The 19,284-nt window shown below is 36.9% G+C and overlaps 1 protein-coding gene across 5 annotated transcripts in view; it reads left to right on the top strand.

The window, feature by feature from the left end:
- Window positions 1–19,284, top strand: part of nAChRalpha4 (nicotinic acetylcholine receptor alpha4) — an 81,910-nt gene that overhangs the window by 54,878 nt on the left and 7,748 nt on the right. For 3 of the 5 annotated variants that reach the window (XM_034329684.2, XM_076689734.1, XM_076689737.1), the window contains 6 exons: window positions 1,700–1,815; window positions 2,637–2,805; window positions 7,752–7,888; window positions 17,101–17,247; window positions 17,647–17,805; window positions 19,006–19,255. In XM_034329684.2, coding sequence (XP_034185575.1) covers window positions 1,700–1,815; window positions 2,637–2,805; window positions 7,752–7,888; window positions 17,101–17,247; window positions 17,647–17,805; window positions 19,006–19,255 — 978 coding nt within the window. Of the gene's footprint in view, window positions 1–1,699; window positions 1,816–2,636; window positions 2,806–7,751; window positions 7,889–10,978; window positions 11,305–11,398; window positions 11,795–11,823; window positions 12,320–17,100; window positions 17,248–17,646; window positions 17,806–19,005; window positions 19,256–19,284 lie in introns of those variants that run through there. The other 2 variants (XM_076689736.1, XM_076689735.1) reach the window with 2 other exon arrangements.

The following is a 19,284-nucleotide window of genomic DNA, read 5'->3' on the forward strand; positions in this document are numbered from 1 at the left end:
TTGAATGAACAATTTTTAATCAATAATTTAGCTACCGATCGATTATTTAATTTTTCATAACAGACTTTAGCCTATAACGTTATATCAACCATTTATATTATTTTTAATTACGTTTATTAGTTCCCCATTTTTTATAGCTATTGTATTACTGTTGCTTTGCATTATTGTTCTTAGCATCTGTTATTTTTAATATACATGTTACGTTTCTATTTTAATGTTGACTTGTATCTTTGTATCCTATCTATTACGTGTAATCTTTGTAATTATATTCATTCATTTGCAATCTTATTGTTAATGCTGTCGCATTCAGATTGTCATAAAAATATACATAAACAAAGTACACTACTTCAATTATATTCATTTCTATTAAACGATTATTGGTTTTAAGTTTGCGAGAAAGTTGTTGCGAATATCCATTCTGTTTCGAGTACGAGGCGTATTATTACCAGATGGTAGTATAGTCGGGTTGGGAGGTATAGCATTGTCGTAAAATTGTTCAACCGTGAGAAAACATAAAATTCAAGCAGCGAAACACGGGTGTTGGGAAGATAAAGAGTTCGGGTCCTGTTGAGGCACATACCATGTAAACTTGGAATTAGCACTTAGGTAGATCTACTAATACCAACAGGGCCGCGTTTATCGCTAAGCAAAATAGGCACCTGCCTATTTAAATTTATACTTTCTTCTAAAAATACTTTGAAATATTTTATTTTACTCTAAGTATTTTCATATGTCATAAATATCCAGTCTAATCGTTAAATTGCGCTATATTTCCGCCCCCGACTATACACTTGGTTGAAACGCAATAGAGCGATGGAATACCAGAAAATAATTGAACTTTTGAAATTCCACGATCGGTAGGTAAAGTAAATGAACCTTTGTATAGCATGGAGAGAGATATACATGAAAGAATTTTGCACGGTATCGTGCATCCAAGTTACCGCTTGAATTCGAAGCATTCGCTTGAAATCGCTTAGAGAAAAATAAGCTCGCGCCAATGAGATCGAATCGAACGCTGAGAAATCATTGAAATCGCGCGTGCAACAATAACAACATCCTATCGATAGCGTTCGGATACAGTTGTCGATCGTGTCCGAATGATCGAAGAATCGTAGAAAATTAAAAAAGAAAAAAAATTTATGTACATCACCCGGCGAGACTATTCGTTTCTCCAACAAAATTAGGACTCTGCTTAGCGATTAGTTTTCATTTTTTTCAGTGTCGACTTTGTTTGTTCGTTCGTCATGCTGCACAATATAGTTGAAAGCGAAGGCATAGTTGAAGAGGACGTTCCGCTGATAGTTGACTATTATAGATTCTTTCTTGGGCCTTCGTGTTTTGGATCGCCCGTTTTTCGTCCAGACTATTTATTAGTGTTTTGCTCCCGTTGCGCTTTTGCGAACACTAAGTGCATCACGAGACATGCACTTTAACTTTCATTTCGGAATTTATTGTTCGTACTTAGCCCGTATACGCGAACTGTCGTCCGGAAATACCTTGCCCGACGAACTGTATTCAAAATTAATTTCAAATATTATTCATGGTAATTTGTCGGTTGATTTTTAATCGTCCCAAGGTGTCCAGACAGCAGTCTCGTTTGTTTTTCCGAGTAAATTAAACGTGGGCATGAAATATCCTAATCGAACGAGAATCTGATCGTGGAGCGAGGCTAATTTTCCGGCTCTTTTGTTTCGTTTAGGTCGACCTAAGACACATGGACGAGAAATCGGGAAGCAACGTGGTGGACGTTGGGGTCGATCTGTCCGAGTTCTACATGTCGGTAGAATGGGACATTTTGGAAGTACCTGCAGTAAGGTGAGCTTTTAATATTAATTAATGTATTTAATAATCTTTCGTTAAATTTCTTTTACGTGAACCGCACGGAAAGTCGATATCCGATTCTTTTTTCTCCGCGCGACGTGACTCACGGATCGAATCGGTTTTTCGGTGGATATTTAAACGACTTGTCACGTAAAGGGAATATCATTGCTGTAGTCAAACGACCAATGGTCAGACGGTTCTAAATTGCAACCGGAATTTCGATCGATTCGCGTTTAGCACGGTCGTGTAGCAAAATCGTTGTCTGTTGAATAAACCTTAATGAAAAATCGGATTCCAGCGTTTCATTCCTATTCATTGTCTTTGAAAAAAAAAAAGAAAAAACTATGTATAATCCTTTTAGTCTTTAAAAATCTGGAACGTTGGAATATAATTTATAAAAACAAACATTTGCGAAAAGTATAATCGTTAATTTTACACGTAGCGAAACGTTTTGGAAAACCGGTTATGAAATTCAACGAACTTTCAAATTGCAATGTAAGGAAAGTTTCTTCGTAATACAAAGCGATTGAAGTTAAAGCATACTTATACTTTCATCCCGGAAGTGTTTAATTTAGATTAACTCTCATAATAGGTACTGCAGATCGCTTAAACTTTTTGAAGTCGAAAGATATATTGTAAAACTTAATAATTGTCTTCTCTTTAAATCCCTGTTCTTTAATTTCTTTTTTTTTTGGGGGGGCGTTTAAGAAGATAAATTTACAACTTCGATCTGTTAAAATAAAAAAGAATCATTCCATTAGTTTGAGAGTCTATTGTACAATAAAATAATATGAAAATTATTCTTCTTTGTGCAGAAACGAAAAATTTTACACCTGCTGCGACGAGCCGTACCTAGACATTACGTTTAATATAACGATGAGAAGGAAAACACTTTTCTACACTGTGAACATAATCATACCATGTATGGGGATTTCTTTTCTTACGGTGCTGACTTTCTATCTACCCAGCGACAGCGGGGAGAAGGTGAGTAAAAATTAATAATATAATATTAATAAGAGGATAACTAGAAACTTGTGGAATCTTCATCTGACATAGGTCAGAGGTTTCAAGCAGCTAGGTGAAAAGTTTCATCCAAAACGATCCGCACTGAATATTTCAATATCTCGCGAACAATAAGAAAGGCTGCGTCAAAGAGTCGGCCGTTAATTAAAACTCGCTGCCTGTAAACGCACAGGTTTGTCTTCCATCGACCTAAACGTCCAGAGATATGACCAATCCCGGTCCCTTAAACCGCACCAACCGTTGATTAAAATCGCTGGCGGTCACGATTCCCGCAGTGCAATTAATTCCTTTATCTGTCGTGGACCCGGTGAATGCCCGTTAACTTCTTCAGCAACTGAGTGTAGAAAATTTTTACGGTCAAATAGTAGGATTTTTCTTTACCTTTTAGAAACCTTTATATTTATAAATTATAGAATCAATTTTTTATTTTTTTATTCTTGGACACCGAAACTTGGCTCAAAATTTGTAATGTACATATTATTTTATATTACTTTGTAATCCAATATGCACACGGTGTTCCAAGAGCATTTCATGATCGTAAAATCTGAACCAAAGCAAATATGATTTCTATTGCAATAAACATAAAACAGAAGGGAAGGATCGGTGGAATGATTGTAATCGCTAGTTTCCTGAGTTTGAGCGAACGAATGAACCGTGGCAACGAATATAAATCCGATGGAGAAACTTAGAATTTATGGCGGTCGTTAATCATTGTGAGGAAAGTTTCGGTGGAAAGCTGGGTTTCCGCAGAATGTAAATTTTATTGAACCAAAGTCCGTCATGCGACCGATCCCTCTGTTCCAAACCTATCTACTGCAGTTCTAACTCTTTTTTTAGACAATACGTGTTTTCTTCCAATTCCATGGAAAACTGTAAGAGGAAAGATTCCAAAGTCAAGTTTCTTTTCAAAAAATGCATTATAATTCTTTATAAACGATTGACCTCGAGTATCGATTCCTTTCTTCTTTCGTATTTTCCTCTGTGATTAGTTGTTTGATTGTACATATATATATATATAAAGCGTCGCGTCAACAACGCGAAATGTACACGGAAAAATGTCGATGGGAATTGACAGACGCCAGTCAACGCGGTCCGCAAAGCAACCTACGCGGAGAATGGATCGAGCGTTTTGAGGGATGGGTGATGGGGGTGGCGGATGGGTGAGCCTCGAGCGGAAAGAAAAAGACGGACGGCGAAGCGGGGTGATGCAATTAATTCCTTTATCCCTGAGAACGGGCGTGCTTACCTATACTTAGGCTGCCGCGAAAGCGGACGCGTGTGAAATATGCGCCGAATTAGTTCTCTTCCGCGCGGCTGTCGGCCTCGTTATTTTCCCTTATCTGTAGCTACGAGCTAGTAGTTACTTTTCGCTCGACGACGTGGACTATTTTTCATTTCCACCACGGCCTCTTGCTCTCCATCGCCTCTTACCTTCCACCTACTCCTTCTACTCCTACACACCACACTTCACTGCTTCCCTGCTTTGTCCCTACTCGAAAACCTACCCCGCCTAAGGATCCTCTTTGTACACCGCTCTCGATACGTGGCAGAGGGCAGAATAAATACGTACCTTGTAGCTTTATAAAAATTTTCTGTCAAAAAAAAAAAGAAAAATCTATTGAACTTTACTTTGAAGCTCATGAAATTATTGATTTCTTTTTATTCGAGAAGAGATATTCAAAAATATAAGTTTTAGATTTGGATATCTACAAATGTGGAAGTGACAAATTATTATAAAATATTATGCTATCAATATATAGAACTCTTTTGTTTAGAAATTATACGTTTAACTATAAGTTTTCATTGGACCTCCAAAATACATAATTAAAAGTTTAATAAACAAATTTACAATTCACATTCGCTAAACAACTTCTCTCGTTAGTTATCGAAGTTTAGACTTGATACTCGAGTATTTAACGAGTTTGGTTGAAGCCAGTGACCACTGGACAATCCATTCTATCCCTGCGATAGGGGAAAACAAAGGAAATAAAATAGAGATGGGGACAGGGGGTAGTTGTATTTTTGAGGAAAAAGATGGAGGGAGGAACGCATACATAGCCATTCGGCCTTCGAGGCATGTCAATCAATCCGAGAGAATCGATAAGCAATATCACCATTCGGTGATTGACTCCGTAGCCACCATGGTCCACGAAATTGCATGCTTCGCGCTTACCAGCTTTTTCGTACCGTTGCTCGTAATGTCAGGCAGCATGGGACATCATGTAAACTACCCTACTCATGGGGTGGCCCATTTGTTTTTTTATGTTGCCTACATCCGGCCTTGAACAGAGGTACCTGGTAGCCATATATCCTTTTTAAACAAAATGTTTCATTTATCAAAATTAATGGTAATGTTCAAAATATTTTTGTTCACAGATTTTTGGTTACTTTTGAAATAAAATAAATTGTCGAATTAATTATAATTAATCATTGCTATTTAATAATAATAATTAATTACATACACTGCAATTTGTATAGAATTTAAGTTATTCAAAATAGAATAGCGAATTTTAGTTTAGAATTATATACAATTTCAATTATTCAAAAAGAAACAAATTATCATTATTAAAAAAAAAAAAAAAAAAAAAAAAGTGACGCAGGATTTGAACCGAGGACCTTTAGATTGCGAGTCATGTGTTTAACCACGGAGCGGATCTGTGACTCGCAATCTGAAGGTCCTCGGTTCAAATCCTTGCTTCCCAACAATTTTTTTTTTTTTTTTTATTATAATTTTTATGTAATAGTTATTCAAAAAGAGACAAATTATCATTAAAAAAAAGAAAAATGTTAGGAACCAAGGATTTGACCCGTGGATCTCTAGATTGCGAGTTGTATGTGTGAGTTTGTCATATTTCAGAATGTAAGGAGTAACTAAATATAAATGTTAATATCTTTTAAACAATTAGCCGTCTGCCCCCAAAAGGGGGTATAGGCATGTTCAGCTCGACGAGGCAAAGTTTCATTAATAAGTGAGTGTAACACTTGGGTAGTTACCCTTGTGAGATATTAAAACTTAATTTTAATTTTTAATTGAAATTATTTCAGTATTTTTCTCTGAAAGTGTACATAACTTTAGAAACCAGAGACTCGTTGAGAAATGGGTGAAATTCAATCCGGGGGCGTTTATTTTCGTGTCGAACGAATAACGATCAATGAATGTCGTGTTACAATGAAGCATCGAATCGTTTGACATTTCGGTCGTGGTGCCAGCTAAATGTCCCGACATTTGTGACCGACGCCTTCCAAGTATCTCCATCCCTATCCTCCAGAGAGTCTCGGCCCACTAATTACAGTTCGATCGGCGATCGCTTAAACTAATCACCGTGATTAACCGTGGCAAGGAATGCACCCGCCTTCCTCGATGGTTACCCTTAATAATCGCTCGATTTACAAAGGCTTGGATCTCGTGAAAGTACGACTGCGATTCTAACCCATTAGCGCTCGCAATCCACGATTGCATTCCGTTGCACTACTGCATCGTGCGCTGATTACATCGCGTTACCGTTGCACCCGAGGCTATCGTTTGAATTTAACTTTGAATTTCTATTTGAACGATGTACAGTGACTCCTGTTGTGAATTTAATCGTTTAACGAGAGAAACATTCAGTTGGATTCAACTTTACTCGAAGAACACAAAATTATTGATTTTTTTAAAACATATTACAATCCACCATAATTGATTAAACACAGTAGTATTTTTGTTTAACGAAGTCCAGATCTTATTTAATTTATTTACTGATTTACTTTATGAAGTTATTCAACTATTATATTGGAAAAATGAATTATTAAACAATAATATTTTTATTTGAACATGAATTTTTTCTAATATCTCAGCTTTATAAATACTGATATTGGTAGTTCTTGTACGAAACCACAAATACGTATTATGTGAACAATAAAGGAACATGCTTGTCATGTTAGCTGTCGATTCTGATGACTCGTGGGCAGGAAGCCATATCACGTCGCATCCACGGGCAAAATGCAGTGTCAGTTAACGATCATTACTGTTGACGACCGTGTTGCATTTAACGATGAATCCGATCGTTATATCCTGCAACGTTCTAATCTTTCGACACTGATATATTGGCTATTTCGACGTTAATTTGATTAGCGGCCACGCATCTCTGGCTTTAGTGCATTAAGAGCTTTATTTCTTCCTTTCTCTATGAAAAAAATCAGGGCAACTATTTTTAATTTTACAAAAAAAAAAAGGATTTAGATTCATTTAACCCGGGAACATTAAGTGAAATGTAAAAACAGGAGACTGAATCAGGAGTTACGAGAATTTCACTTTCTCTTCAATTACTGTAGCTGCAAGAGCATACAAATATACCTTGCGCAAACATCAACTTGGACGATCCGGTATGTACAAGCTCCAAGTTATTTTGCAAGTTGACTGGCGGAGTTTAATTCACACAAACTGACCGAGTTTTTGCTTGCAAATTTCATCTCACTGCATAGTCGGTGTTGATACAGCGGAGTTCAGGGATTTGTTTGCTTATATTCGAGTACGTGACCCTTTGGATCGCACCCCAGTTCTTTTACATTTTCTCATATTTTTCTCGACAGATTTCGTACAATTTTTCAGATTTTCATGTAACTTTTTTCTTGGAAAAAGAATTATTATGATAACCATCGTTTAAATCAGGTTACATTTTTCAAAATTCGATCAAATGACTTCTGGGCTTCTGAGAAGCTATAAAAATTAATTTATTAAAAGACACATATAAATTTTTTATCTGAGCTTGTGATGAAAATTTAAAAAATTTTCCCTGCTGTAAATATAAGTAAATTAAATTGAAATTAACGAAGATACCACTGTACGTTAATAATTATAATATAAATATTTCCTTTAAAATTCCGTGGAAACTAGGGCTAAGTCTAACCAAATTTTTTTACCATTACAGGTCACGCTCTCCATCTCCATTCTCATCAGTCTTCACGTGTTCTTCCTGCTGGTCGTTGAGATCATTCCACCTACGTCGCTGGTCGTGCCGCTGCTTGGAAAGTACCTGATATTCGCCATGATACTCGTTTCGATAAGGTAAGCATTCAAAACATGCTTTAAGTATATTATAACTTGAATAGTCGATTATTACCATCGGCTCCTTAACTTTATCGTGTTGTACGAAAGCTATAAAGTGATTCTCCATTAAGGTAATTTTCGTAAAGCTTTAAACGTACAGTGTCGTTGATTAAACATCTTAAATACAGGTAATTTATTTCGGGGCACACAAAATTATTCATTTCTTTTTATATATTTCAACTGTTTCAACTGTTGTTGAGATAAAAAAATGTGGTCTGATTACCCGACACCTTATCGGAATGCAAGTTCTCGAAAGTCTTTCTGATTATCAAAGTGCGTCATCGCGATATTCAGCGTCCAGACAAAAGCTTTTTGTTTTCGAATCTGGGTTATCGCAGAAATGGACCATACGAGCCCACCTTCCTCTGAACAGGTAGGCTAGTTTCAACAATGTATCATATGGAGTGACTCTCATATGTACAGATCAATTACGATTATAACTATTTATATAATGACTCCTTTTATATGAAATTACATTTACAGACATTTCTTATTTTTATTATTAATTGAAAGTTGAGGGATTTCGTAGTTCGTCGAATCCTGAAATTTAGGGAATTTTGGAGTCTGAGGAATTTTAAAATTTTTGAATTTTTAAATACTAGAATTCTAGAATTTTAGGATTAAGACTTTAGAGTTGCGAGGGTGTCCACGATTACTTTAGTGATGGCAATGTAAGTTTCACAGAGTGTTTTGATAAAAATTTATATAAACATTGACCGTGCGAATGAGAACCGCTGTTCTCCATCTTCATCGATACGTGATCCCATACTCGTGTACCTTCTGTTTTCAAAGAAGTCTCGTATAAACGCTCCATTACAAAGGCTCTTAAAACGAAGCTTTACACTATGAAACGTGAAAAATGTTATTTCGCTGGGTGTATCGCAGCATAAGCGTGCTAGAGATTCATTTTTACCTGCAATAAAGTACGCACCCGTGGCGAGAGATAAAAAGAGCAAGTGGAAGCGAGAGAGGACGAGGTAGACCGAGCAAAGGACTCGAATACCCTGAAAACTCCTGAAACGTTAATAACGAATGACTGAACACGGAGACCGGCTAAATCGTAGCGTCCCAGTTTGCGGCAGTTTATTGCCGACTTTGAAATCTTGGTTTTGTACGAACGGGTCTAACAACGAGGAACAGGAACGGAAGTTCCTTTCGGCTTTGGAGAAGGTCCAGGTCCGCGGTTACCCTTTCCCCCCTCCCTATTTCCTTCCACCCCATGAAGCTAATGTCTTGTTTTACCGCTTTTACAATTCGAGATCGTCCCTTGGCCGTCGACGCGTGTACATCGAAGAAACGGAACAAACATCGAACTCGGTCTCCTCCGCTGATAACACCAGCAACAGGCTCTCTTTTCCCTTATTTCTTTCGTCCTCCCTCGCTTTCGCTGCAATTTCCTACCTTCTGCAAATCGTTCTTCCCCTCCCGCCTCCCGTACCGCCGTTTCAAAAGCCTTTTAATGCCGTTATAATGAACGTCTACCGCGATTGATAGCGACACTGAGGCGAAACAATGGCTCGGCACGATCGATCCACTGCATCCCAGTTACGGCCGCTGCCTCCGCTACGCTCCCTGAGACAATGCGAATGAAACGGAACCCGTTTCATCTGCCGCAACAGGAAAAAATTTATGAGCATTTCCCGGGCTTACTGCGCCAGCTGATTCGACGAATAAAGCGATAGTAATGGGAATGTACGTAGACTGATTCAATTTAACACTGTTCGACGGCTTCCAATGTAGCTGACGAATTTTTATTTTATCTTTATTCCTTATTCAGATTTCAGAATTTCTCAGATCGTAAAATTTTGAAATTTCTAAGGGATTCCAGGCCCATACCAGAGACTATTTTTCTTCGAAACTTTCCTCTTTGCTGTATAACTAATTTCTTGATCATACATTCGATAACTGCTCGTTTTTTCGAAAATGCCTGAGAGGCAGAAATTATCGAGCTGCCACACTGTGGTTACAGAGGGTACGTTTAAGGGTCAACTGCCACGTGGTCGGTCAAGTGGCGGAAAAGAAAGAGGAAAGAAAGGGTAAAGGAGTAGGATGACCAAATCTAGGCGTCTCGTTAGTTAAATGCCGTTCATACGAAGCCGCAAATGCAGCTATTAATATTAAACTAGGGCCCAGTGGTACGGTTTCAAAGAGACTTCCCTCCTCGTACGAGGCTCATAGCGCCCTTTGAAAAGAGCCCTTACGGGCCAATGAACCCATGCAGGGGTGTGAATAGAAACACTTCTGAAATTAATGTTCTGGAATGTCGACGACCAGCTGACCCGTATATCGAACGCAGGTCTCTCTACTATCATGCTGAAATTCGTATTTTTTCAGTTTCATTTCTGCATTTTTCAATATTAAATATCTTTCTCCAGAATCGTAATAAGTTAAATGATATTCCTTTTGACGTTATTTCATTTTTTTCTACCTTCCACCGTTCAGAGTTGTAACTTAGTTACTCAAGTTAAGCGGGACAACCTGTATGGTAAAATTCCCAAAAGGTAAATGATAACGCTACCCTTCTAACGAGTTTAAGCAATTTAATTTCTGTACGCGTCGGGTAATATGCGAGAGCTGCGTAAACAAGCTACTCAACGACGCGTTTTATCACAGGTTCGTGACTGCACTAATGGCGTATGGTTTAGGTGGAAAATGATGGAATTAAGTGAAGCTGGGAAACGAGCTGGAACGAAGGCACAGAGGATAGTTATAAATTCACTCGATCGAGAATCAATGACTGCTCGTCCTTTCTTTAGAGCTAATTTTCTTTTCAACCCTCGAACGGCGGACCATGGAGAGAGCCTCAATATTAATTTAATTTTCTATTTCACATCAGTTTCCTTTACTAAATTTTGAATTGTTCCTTTAAAAATTCTTCTTCTTCTAATAGTTACAGGCAAAATTATTGAATAATTGAATTTCATATCCCAAACTTTAGAATTATTTTACAAGATACACAGGGTGTGCCGGTGCAGCAGTAAACTGGTAGCCTGGTAGTAGGGTTAATACAAGTTTCCTTCTAAACATGGTAGCTTTTTTCCTTGGTAGCTGGCAGGATTGGAAATTCCTACCGGCCGGAGGAAGACGGAGGAAGTGCCAGGAGACTTCCGTTTGCCAACCACGAATCCGTTAGCTCAGCTACTCCTTCGAGAATAGAATCCAATTTAAACGTGGCACGTTTCCCAAGTCGTGATACTGACTCGGCCTAACAGCCACCATAGCCGGCTACTTCTATAGCCAAAGTGCGCCAGTCAGATGTACGATGCTGATCACGCTAGCTACTGTTTGGCTGATTCAACTTGATTCTTAGCAGAATTAATATCGAGCAGACCGTACGAAGACTAACAATGCTCTGTGGTAAAATTCTGTCGAAGGTTGAAATTAAAATTCAATTAAGAAATTATTTTCTTAAAGAATTAATCATTCTTTTCTTCGTTAATGAAATTTTTTCTTATTTTTCCTGTAGAGATTTCTTTAGTTTAACCGGAAGTAATTCGTTGAAATCTAATATAAATCCTCAAGTACAATTACGACTAAACTTCAGCTTGGATTGTGGACAACAAAAGAACGTGCAATCCCTTCTACGGCGAGAAAAACATGTAAGGGATGATCCTCTTCTTTCACTGCGAAAGTGTGGTATCACGTTAATGCGAAATAGATTGCTATCTCGGCCTAGACGATACTACGAAACGGGAAAAATTGTACACAGAACGAATTCGCAATCAACAACAGCTGCAGCTATTATTATTTCCTGATTTATGCTGGCGAAATTTTATAGATATTTTCAAGTGTATTATCATAGTATTTAGAAATTCATAAACTACGATTTGGAAGAACTATAGCTTCACAAATTAAATACGAATTTTAATAAAAATAATTTTCAAATTGTACAGATTTAGAACATAGAATCCGAAATTGAACTGAAATTACGGCTCTCTCCATGGTCCGCCGTCCAAGGGTTGAAGAAACTTCTGATACCGTACAAATGTAGAACTTTTTCTTATATTTAAAAAGAGCATTGTATGTATCCGACAATTCATGAAACGCTATAACTTTCCTCGTAACTCTGGGATTATTTTGAAGAGGATTTTCTTTTACCAGAATGTCACCCCTGAAAGAAATCCTTTCAAGACCTCGAAAAATGCTTCTCAACACACGATACTCACCGTTGATGTGTAAACATTATCAAGCTTTATATGGAGTCAGAGGAGGAAAGTATCTTACGATAAGACTGCTACCAATGGATCCTTTTCCAACTCTGAGGCAACGTTACGTTTTTTATGGTGTTCTTATCCTTCTATGTAGTTTATCGTCGCAGTTCGCCTTTATGAAACCCCGAGTTGTAATCGCTTTATACTGGCTGTCGCAAAAATAGTGTGCATCTTGAAATCTGGAAATTGTATAAGAGAAAAGAAAGAGAAAAGTTCTTCATTGTTTTGCAAATTGGAACTTATTATTTAAATTGTGTAATATCTTTTTCAATTTTTATTCAAACATTTTTCTCTAATTTTGAACAACTTTCTCTAATTCTTTTGCAAAAAAAAAAAAATAAGAAAAATAAAAATGTAAATACGTATTTATATTTTTAATTATTAAATTTATTGATTCCATTTCATATACATCAATTTAATAAATAACTTTTAGTTTACTTTTCTATTTTCTATCCCGCTTGTCAAGTTAAACAGAATTTAGCAAATCGTTGGAAGATTGGGAGAAATTATCCACTAACGTGAAATCTGTTTCAAGCAGCAAACGAAGCAGATACTTCAAAATGGTTAGTTTGCCGTGTTAAATGAACCACGCAAATATTAATGCTCCGGTACGCGACTTGGCACCGTGAATTCTCTTCCTAGCTTGGCTTTTCCTTTCCTATTCTCCCTATTCACACCACCATCTCTGTCATTCTCTCTGACATCGCTGTTCAAGCGGGCAATGATGTCGTTAGTCGAGAGTAAGTAAATTTTGTCACCTGTGAAAGTCCTTTCCTCTTCACTAGACAGGATTTAACTAACGAATACCTGGAAAATTCATTGTATCATTAGTTTTTAATTCATTGAATTCAAAAATAAATTTAATTGATTTAAAAAAAGAAAAGATAGAGATCAATCCTTCACTATTACAATTTCATCGTGCAACAGTATTTTTGTTCCACGATATTGCGCAAACTATTCGTTTGAAAAATAATTTATCTCTTTTTGTCAATATTTGAAGCTGACGCATCGCTTTTAAACTTGTTGAATATACCATGAAAAACGAATTCTTTATATTCTCCTTCCTGAATAATTGAAGCTTCTGGAAATGGAAAAATTCCTTTAAACTTCCGTTTGGAGTTAACGCTTCGCTTGTCTTGAAGGATTCAGAGAAATGAAATGAATTTTTTACCGGATATAAGCTTCTACGTTTATAATAACTTTATATGGCTCTTTGTTCTCTTAATCCTTTTCAAACAGTTAAAAGTGTTTGAACATTACTTTGAAATTTCTTCACATTCGTAGCATGTATAATAAATCATATCTTAATTATTTTTAGCAATTTAATTTTTCACATTATTACAAATTAACATTCAAAAATTACTATTTTAATTTTAAATAAAAATTTCAAACATAAATTTATTTATAGATTAATTAATTAATCGTTAGATTATCTTCTTAATTAAAAACTATGTAGTGCATTCATTAAATTTTAAAGACACTATTTGTTAATATCTTTAATAAGTCTTAGCTACTTTTATTTATAACTTTCAATTTTTCATTTACTTGGTGCAAAAATTTTGCTACGTATTACCGGAAAGTAACGTAGATTAAAGGTTCTCATCTGGGTAACCCGAAACTGCGAAACGTTTAAGGAGCAAGTCTCTCTTCAGCTTCGTTTCCCTTTTTTCGCTTTGCCAGCCGGCGCGGCGCAGCGTCTGCCCAGCTCTTTCTTCCAGCAGTCTGTTCGAGTGGACAGTGACGTCGTTACTTCTCTCGCTAAGTAAATTTCATCGGCTTGAGTGCCACTTCAGGCCCGGCTCTCGACTTGTCACGGTTTAAACGGAGACGCCAAGCGTCCTGATGCCAAAACGAGGCAAAGGTTGACGTATCGTAACATCGCGATTCTGAAATTGAATAATTAACAGCTGCGAAAGGTTCGTAGACTAAATTTGCAAAGGTACTGGCAAAAATTTGGGGAATAGTTGAATTCTGAATTGCGAATCTGTGAATCATTTTAATGGTACTATAGTTTGTTTATTTAATTTCTTGAAATCAGCTGTCCTTCATTTCTTCGACTTCAAATCATGAAATTTAATTAATTGCCAGCTTTAGATCCAATCAAGCCGAATACAAGACAAACAATGTTCCCTCAATGATAAGAATAGCACCACGATCGTTGCAATTAACCCACTTTCGAAGACACAATGAATTCGCACTTAACCCGTCATTTGCAATCCAACGTCCCGTATCGATCGCATTAATTATATTTTAAAGCAGACACAGGCTTTTTGTAGCAGGAATCAGAGAATAAACCTCGATTGCTATCGGTCATTGCTCTCAGTTTGCTCTAATAAGATTTAGGAATCAACTGGAGTCAAACACCCATGTTGACATTCTCCCTGCATCCTCCCTTGTATCCTTTCAACCCTTATAATAAATATATTATAAATAATATACTTATGGCCACTAGCTCGAGTAAAGGTAAGTAAAGGTAAGTAAAGGTAAGTAAAGTTTCGTAAAAAATAATTTTAAATTTGAATTTTTGAAAAATTTAATTCCTTTTTCTGCCACCAGAGGGCGCTGATTCGACGTTGAAAATTTAGTTCACATTTTTGCCGCCAGAGGGCCAAAATTGGTGCAAGGTTTAGTTCCTTTTTCCGAAACCAGATGGCGCTGATTCGACATCGAAAATTTAGTTCACATTTTTGCCGCCAGAGGGCCAAAATTGGTGCAAGGTTTAGTTCCTTTTTCCGAAACCAGATGGCGCTGATTCGACATCGAGAATTTAGTTCACATTTTTGCCGCTAGAGGGCCAAAATTTTGGCATGCTTTAGTTCCTTTTTCTGCCCCCAGAGGGCGCTGATTCGACGTCGAAAATTAGTTGAAATTTTTGCCAGTAGAGGGCTCATAATTTATGCCAAATTTAGTTTCGTTTTTTGCTGAGGTGTAAGGGATGTAAGGGATGTAAGGGATGTAGGGATATAAGGAATGCATAGATGTAAAGGATGCAGGAATGTAAGGGATGTAGGGATATAAGGAATGCATAGATGTAAAGGATGCAGGAATGTAAGGGATATAAGGGATGTAGGGATATAAGGAATGCATAGATGTAAAGGATGCAGGAATGTAAGGGATGTAAGGGATGCAGGTGTGTAAAAGATGCTAAGATGTAATGGAGGAGGTCCAAATTGAGACCTCCTTCTGCTACCTACCTTGTGGTCGCCTGGAGACCCCACCCTCGACGCCAGCAATCCTGATGACCCCACCGATTTTGGTGGCGAAGCCGTCATAAATCGTTAGAAGAGGCATAGTCGATCCATGACGAAATTGGAAGCTGTAAAGTTTCGGAGCTCGACGTATTCGATCCACGTTTTTTTTTTATTCGCCTTCTCCCGGGAATCTTCTACATCACCACGAAGAACCGCTACCCTACAAATTTCCAAGTCGCTTCATCATCGTTGCCCATCAGTCTCTAAGAAAGAACGCTTCTTCGTCGCCGTAACACGAACGTGAGAGAGCTTTGCAAAAAATATGAGACGATCGGGGTGTAAGAAGCGAAATGAAGAGCAGCGATAGGAAAGGGAGAATCGATGAAAAATAAGTGAGATAGCTGATGAACAACGTAGAAAAAGTAAATGATCATGAAAACTAAAATTTATTCTAAATAAACGCATAAAGCCTAAGTGGAAGGATTATAACAGGGACCCCTGAAAAGTAGAACCCAATGATATAGTCCCCTTAATCTAGCACTCTCTGGGGGCAACTATAGCACTGCTTTGATCAGTGAAAAATCAGAATGCAGCTGCAGGAGTATAATAAAGGAGACAGAAGTTGGAATGTAGGTTTCTTCATTAAAATTAAACTACAGTCTCAATCTCATTATTTATTAACCACACAATCAAACGCTGAATTACAAAGTCCACTGGTGAAAGACGAAAAGAAGTGGTAGGTGTGACGATCAGTAACAGCATCGTTCGTGACTTGCCTTCACCGAAGGCGGAGGCCAAGCAAAGAACCGAGCCTTTTTCTTCGTTTAATTTCAAGGGGATGGTCGGTGCTCTGGTGCATTAAACCGCATCGCTTATTGCTTTTTTCCGAGAAACGTGGAGACATTGTGCCGCCATTAAAGCCAAGATCGACCGCCACACGTTCTCCTCGAGCGCTCCTCTTAAACGTTAAAACAGCTGACCTGTTCTTATGAATTATTATTTCCTCGTAATGACTCTTCGTATAAGCGAATTTCATGGAAATACCCTTAACGATCAGAACTAAGCTTTAAATATTAAAATAAATACATTCTATGGATTATAAAAGAAATATTTTATAACACATTTTACAATTTTAATATCTTTTAATATCTACATTCAAAATGTTGAAATTTCAAAACCATCTCCTTTTAGTTAAGTACTCTGTGATAATGACTTTTACCTTCTGAACTGAGGACTTGGATTTTGGAATTGACTTAGATTAGTGAGTACATATTGAACTTCTTCCCATCCCTGGTTTCCAGTCAAGGTAAAGGAACCAGGTTCAATTTAAATCATAGTCTGTCCCTTAGTACCCGGCGGCTGCTAAGGCCAGCCATCACCGAATGGATTCCCTCGTTATGAATGGCCTGGCGAGATTTACGTTCTGTCGTTCCACCGCAGCCACTCCCGGTTATACGTTACGGCAATTTGCCTTGCTTTACCGCTAAGATTTCATCGAAAATATTAAAACATCAAAGGGAATAAGCTATGCCTATTTTCAAACATATGGTGGATACATTTTCCTCAGGCTACGCAAAGTAGTTGTGACCCTAATTAAAAGTTGATTATTATTAACCATTTAAATCGAAATGGTTTTCACTTTTACAGTGAAACTTTTGAAAATTCTCTATTCTGAAAAAGGGATTATTTATTTCTTTAAGTATTCTAATAATCATAAATGAAAATCTACAATCCGATCATTAGGAATTTCTGTCTTTTTATGTTACAGTATATGTGTAACGGTGGTTGTACTGAATGTCCATTTTCGATCACCTCAAACTCACAAAATGGCACCTTGGGTGAAAAGGGTATTCATTCATATTCTTCCACGCTTGTTGGTCATGCGAAGGCCTCAGTATAAATTCGAAGCAAATAGGTAAGCATATATTGTCATTTATTTAATCCAAAAATTTTCTATTTCACAAATATCGTTTAACCCTCTCGTTATGGATATCTCTGCCGGAAACTGTACTCGTACGTTTTTATTGAAAATTTATAAAAATAATTTTAGAAAATAGGTACATTGAAAAGTAAGAATTTTAGTTTTTGTAAATTATAAATATTCTAAAGTAAATTATTAAGTATCTAAGTCAATATCTGAACGCAAATTAAATTTTATTTGCAATATGAAATTTTTAGCACTAGTGCTTTTTGTAATAGCTCGCCTATTAAATTATTTGCAATATCCAAGCCACACTCTGAAACATTTGCAGCAAACAATAGTAGTAGTTCTTTTAATACATTATTTATTTAACGAATTAATTTATATTCACAGATATAGTTCTGGCAGAGTGTTAATGAGAACAGTAAGGGGGAAAGAAAAAACCTGTTATTATCCCTATCACCCATCTACTCAAGAGAATAGCGAAGAACATTTAACTCCTAAACGATTTCATAGTCGTGCTGCATCAAAAGAAGACCTTTCACCTTCCAGGTATGCAAAATTATTTAATCAACTACTGTTGACTCTCGTTATATCGTCTGTGGCAATATAGCGAGAGTCTGCTGTATACAAGTTGTCTTATGTATAACAAAATACAAAATTCCCAACATTTTTTTTTAAAAAGTTGGAACATAATAATATTATAATAGTACTAATAATGTTAATAATATAATATCTACTTTTATTATAAATTCAATTCGATGCTTTAGGAAGATGTTGAAATGATTGCTGGTTTTAAGTTAAAGTTATCCCCAAAGGATGTTTGAAATGTATCTGTAAAATAATTGACACGTTGATGTACTGTACACCAAACTAGTATAGTATTACGAGACTTGGTTAACAAGCTTACACGACTTTACTTCGAAGTTCAATTCAAACAGACTTAGAGTAACATGAACAAACTTTCTGAACTGGTAGGTATAAGCTATTAAATAGAGTTTATTGTGAAACTAACCAAACGTCATAACAGCGTCGATTGTTCGAAAGAAGAACACGCGCTTCAGAAGATGATATCCTAATTTTTAATTACTTATATCTCGAAAACGAAGCTGCAAATTGTGACTTGACCGCCGTTCGGACGTAATCAATAGCCGACACTCTAGCGTTTCACCCCGCGCTCTAATTGGACAGTGTTTTTGGTTAATAATTCAAAAACGAAGCTTTAACCAACATTGTGGCAAAAGAAAAGGTATAGACTTAGGCCGCCACTGCTGTTGATCTTTAACTTTATAAATTGCAAAATTTTATACGAGGCTTTGAACAGAAGACTATTATATTCCAGAAAATAAAAAAGGAAGAAAAATTCCTCTTATGCTGCAGAAAATTACGGAATTAAAAGCAATTTTTACGTGAAACTGTTAACCCTCGGGCGGCGGACCGTAAAGAGAGCCCCAATTTTAATTTAATTTTCTACCTCCAATCATTTTCATTTTCTAAATTTTACACTATTACTCTGAAAATTGTTCTTCCAATATATGAAACTCTCGTTTAAAAATCATACATTTAACTTTGGGTTAATATTTTGTAAGTTTCGGTCCCGATTGACCCAGACTCCGCTGTTCCAACGGTTAATCCAGCTAGAGCAATTGTATAAATGGAAGGGGATTCGAAACTTGCAAAATAATAGACACCGAATATTGCTTCGTAGAGAAAGTTTCCAGTTTCAATGGCACTTTGTTGTTTGTTATTTAGCCTGGCGGACGGTGCAAGGTTCGGTGGAAGCTGTTTAATCCATGGACCACCATTGCCTCCGCTTCCTCTTCATACCGAGTGCGAGGATCTATCGGTTTCCGGCGAAGCAGGGATCGAGGAAGTTAAAAGTCCTGTCCTACGAAGTCCTCCAGCTTTCTCGCATTCGCGTTGTCCTCCAGAAATTCACAAATCCTGCATCTGTGTGCGTTTTATCGCCGAGCATACAAAGATGCTCGAAGATTCAACCAAGGTACTTCATTTGCATTTATAAGGGTTAGG

This window comes from Osmia lignaria, chromosome 8 (assembly GCF_051020975.1).
Source record: "Osmia lignaria lignaria isolate PbOS001 chromosome 8, iyOsmLign1, whole genome shotgun sequence".
NCBI classification, from domain to species: Eukaryota; Metazoa; Arthropoda; class Insecta; order Hymenoptera; family Megachilidae; genus Osmia; species Osmia lignaria.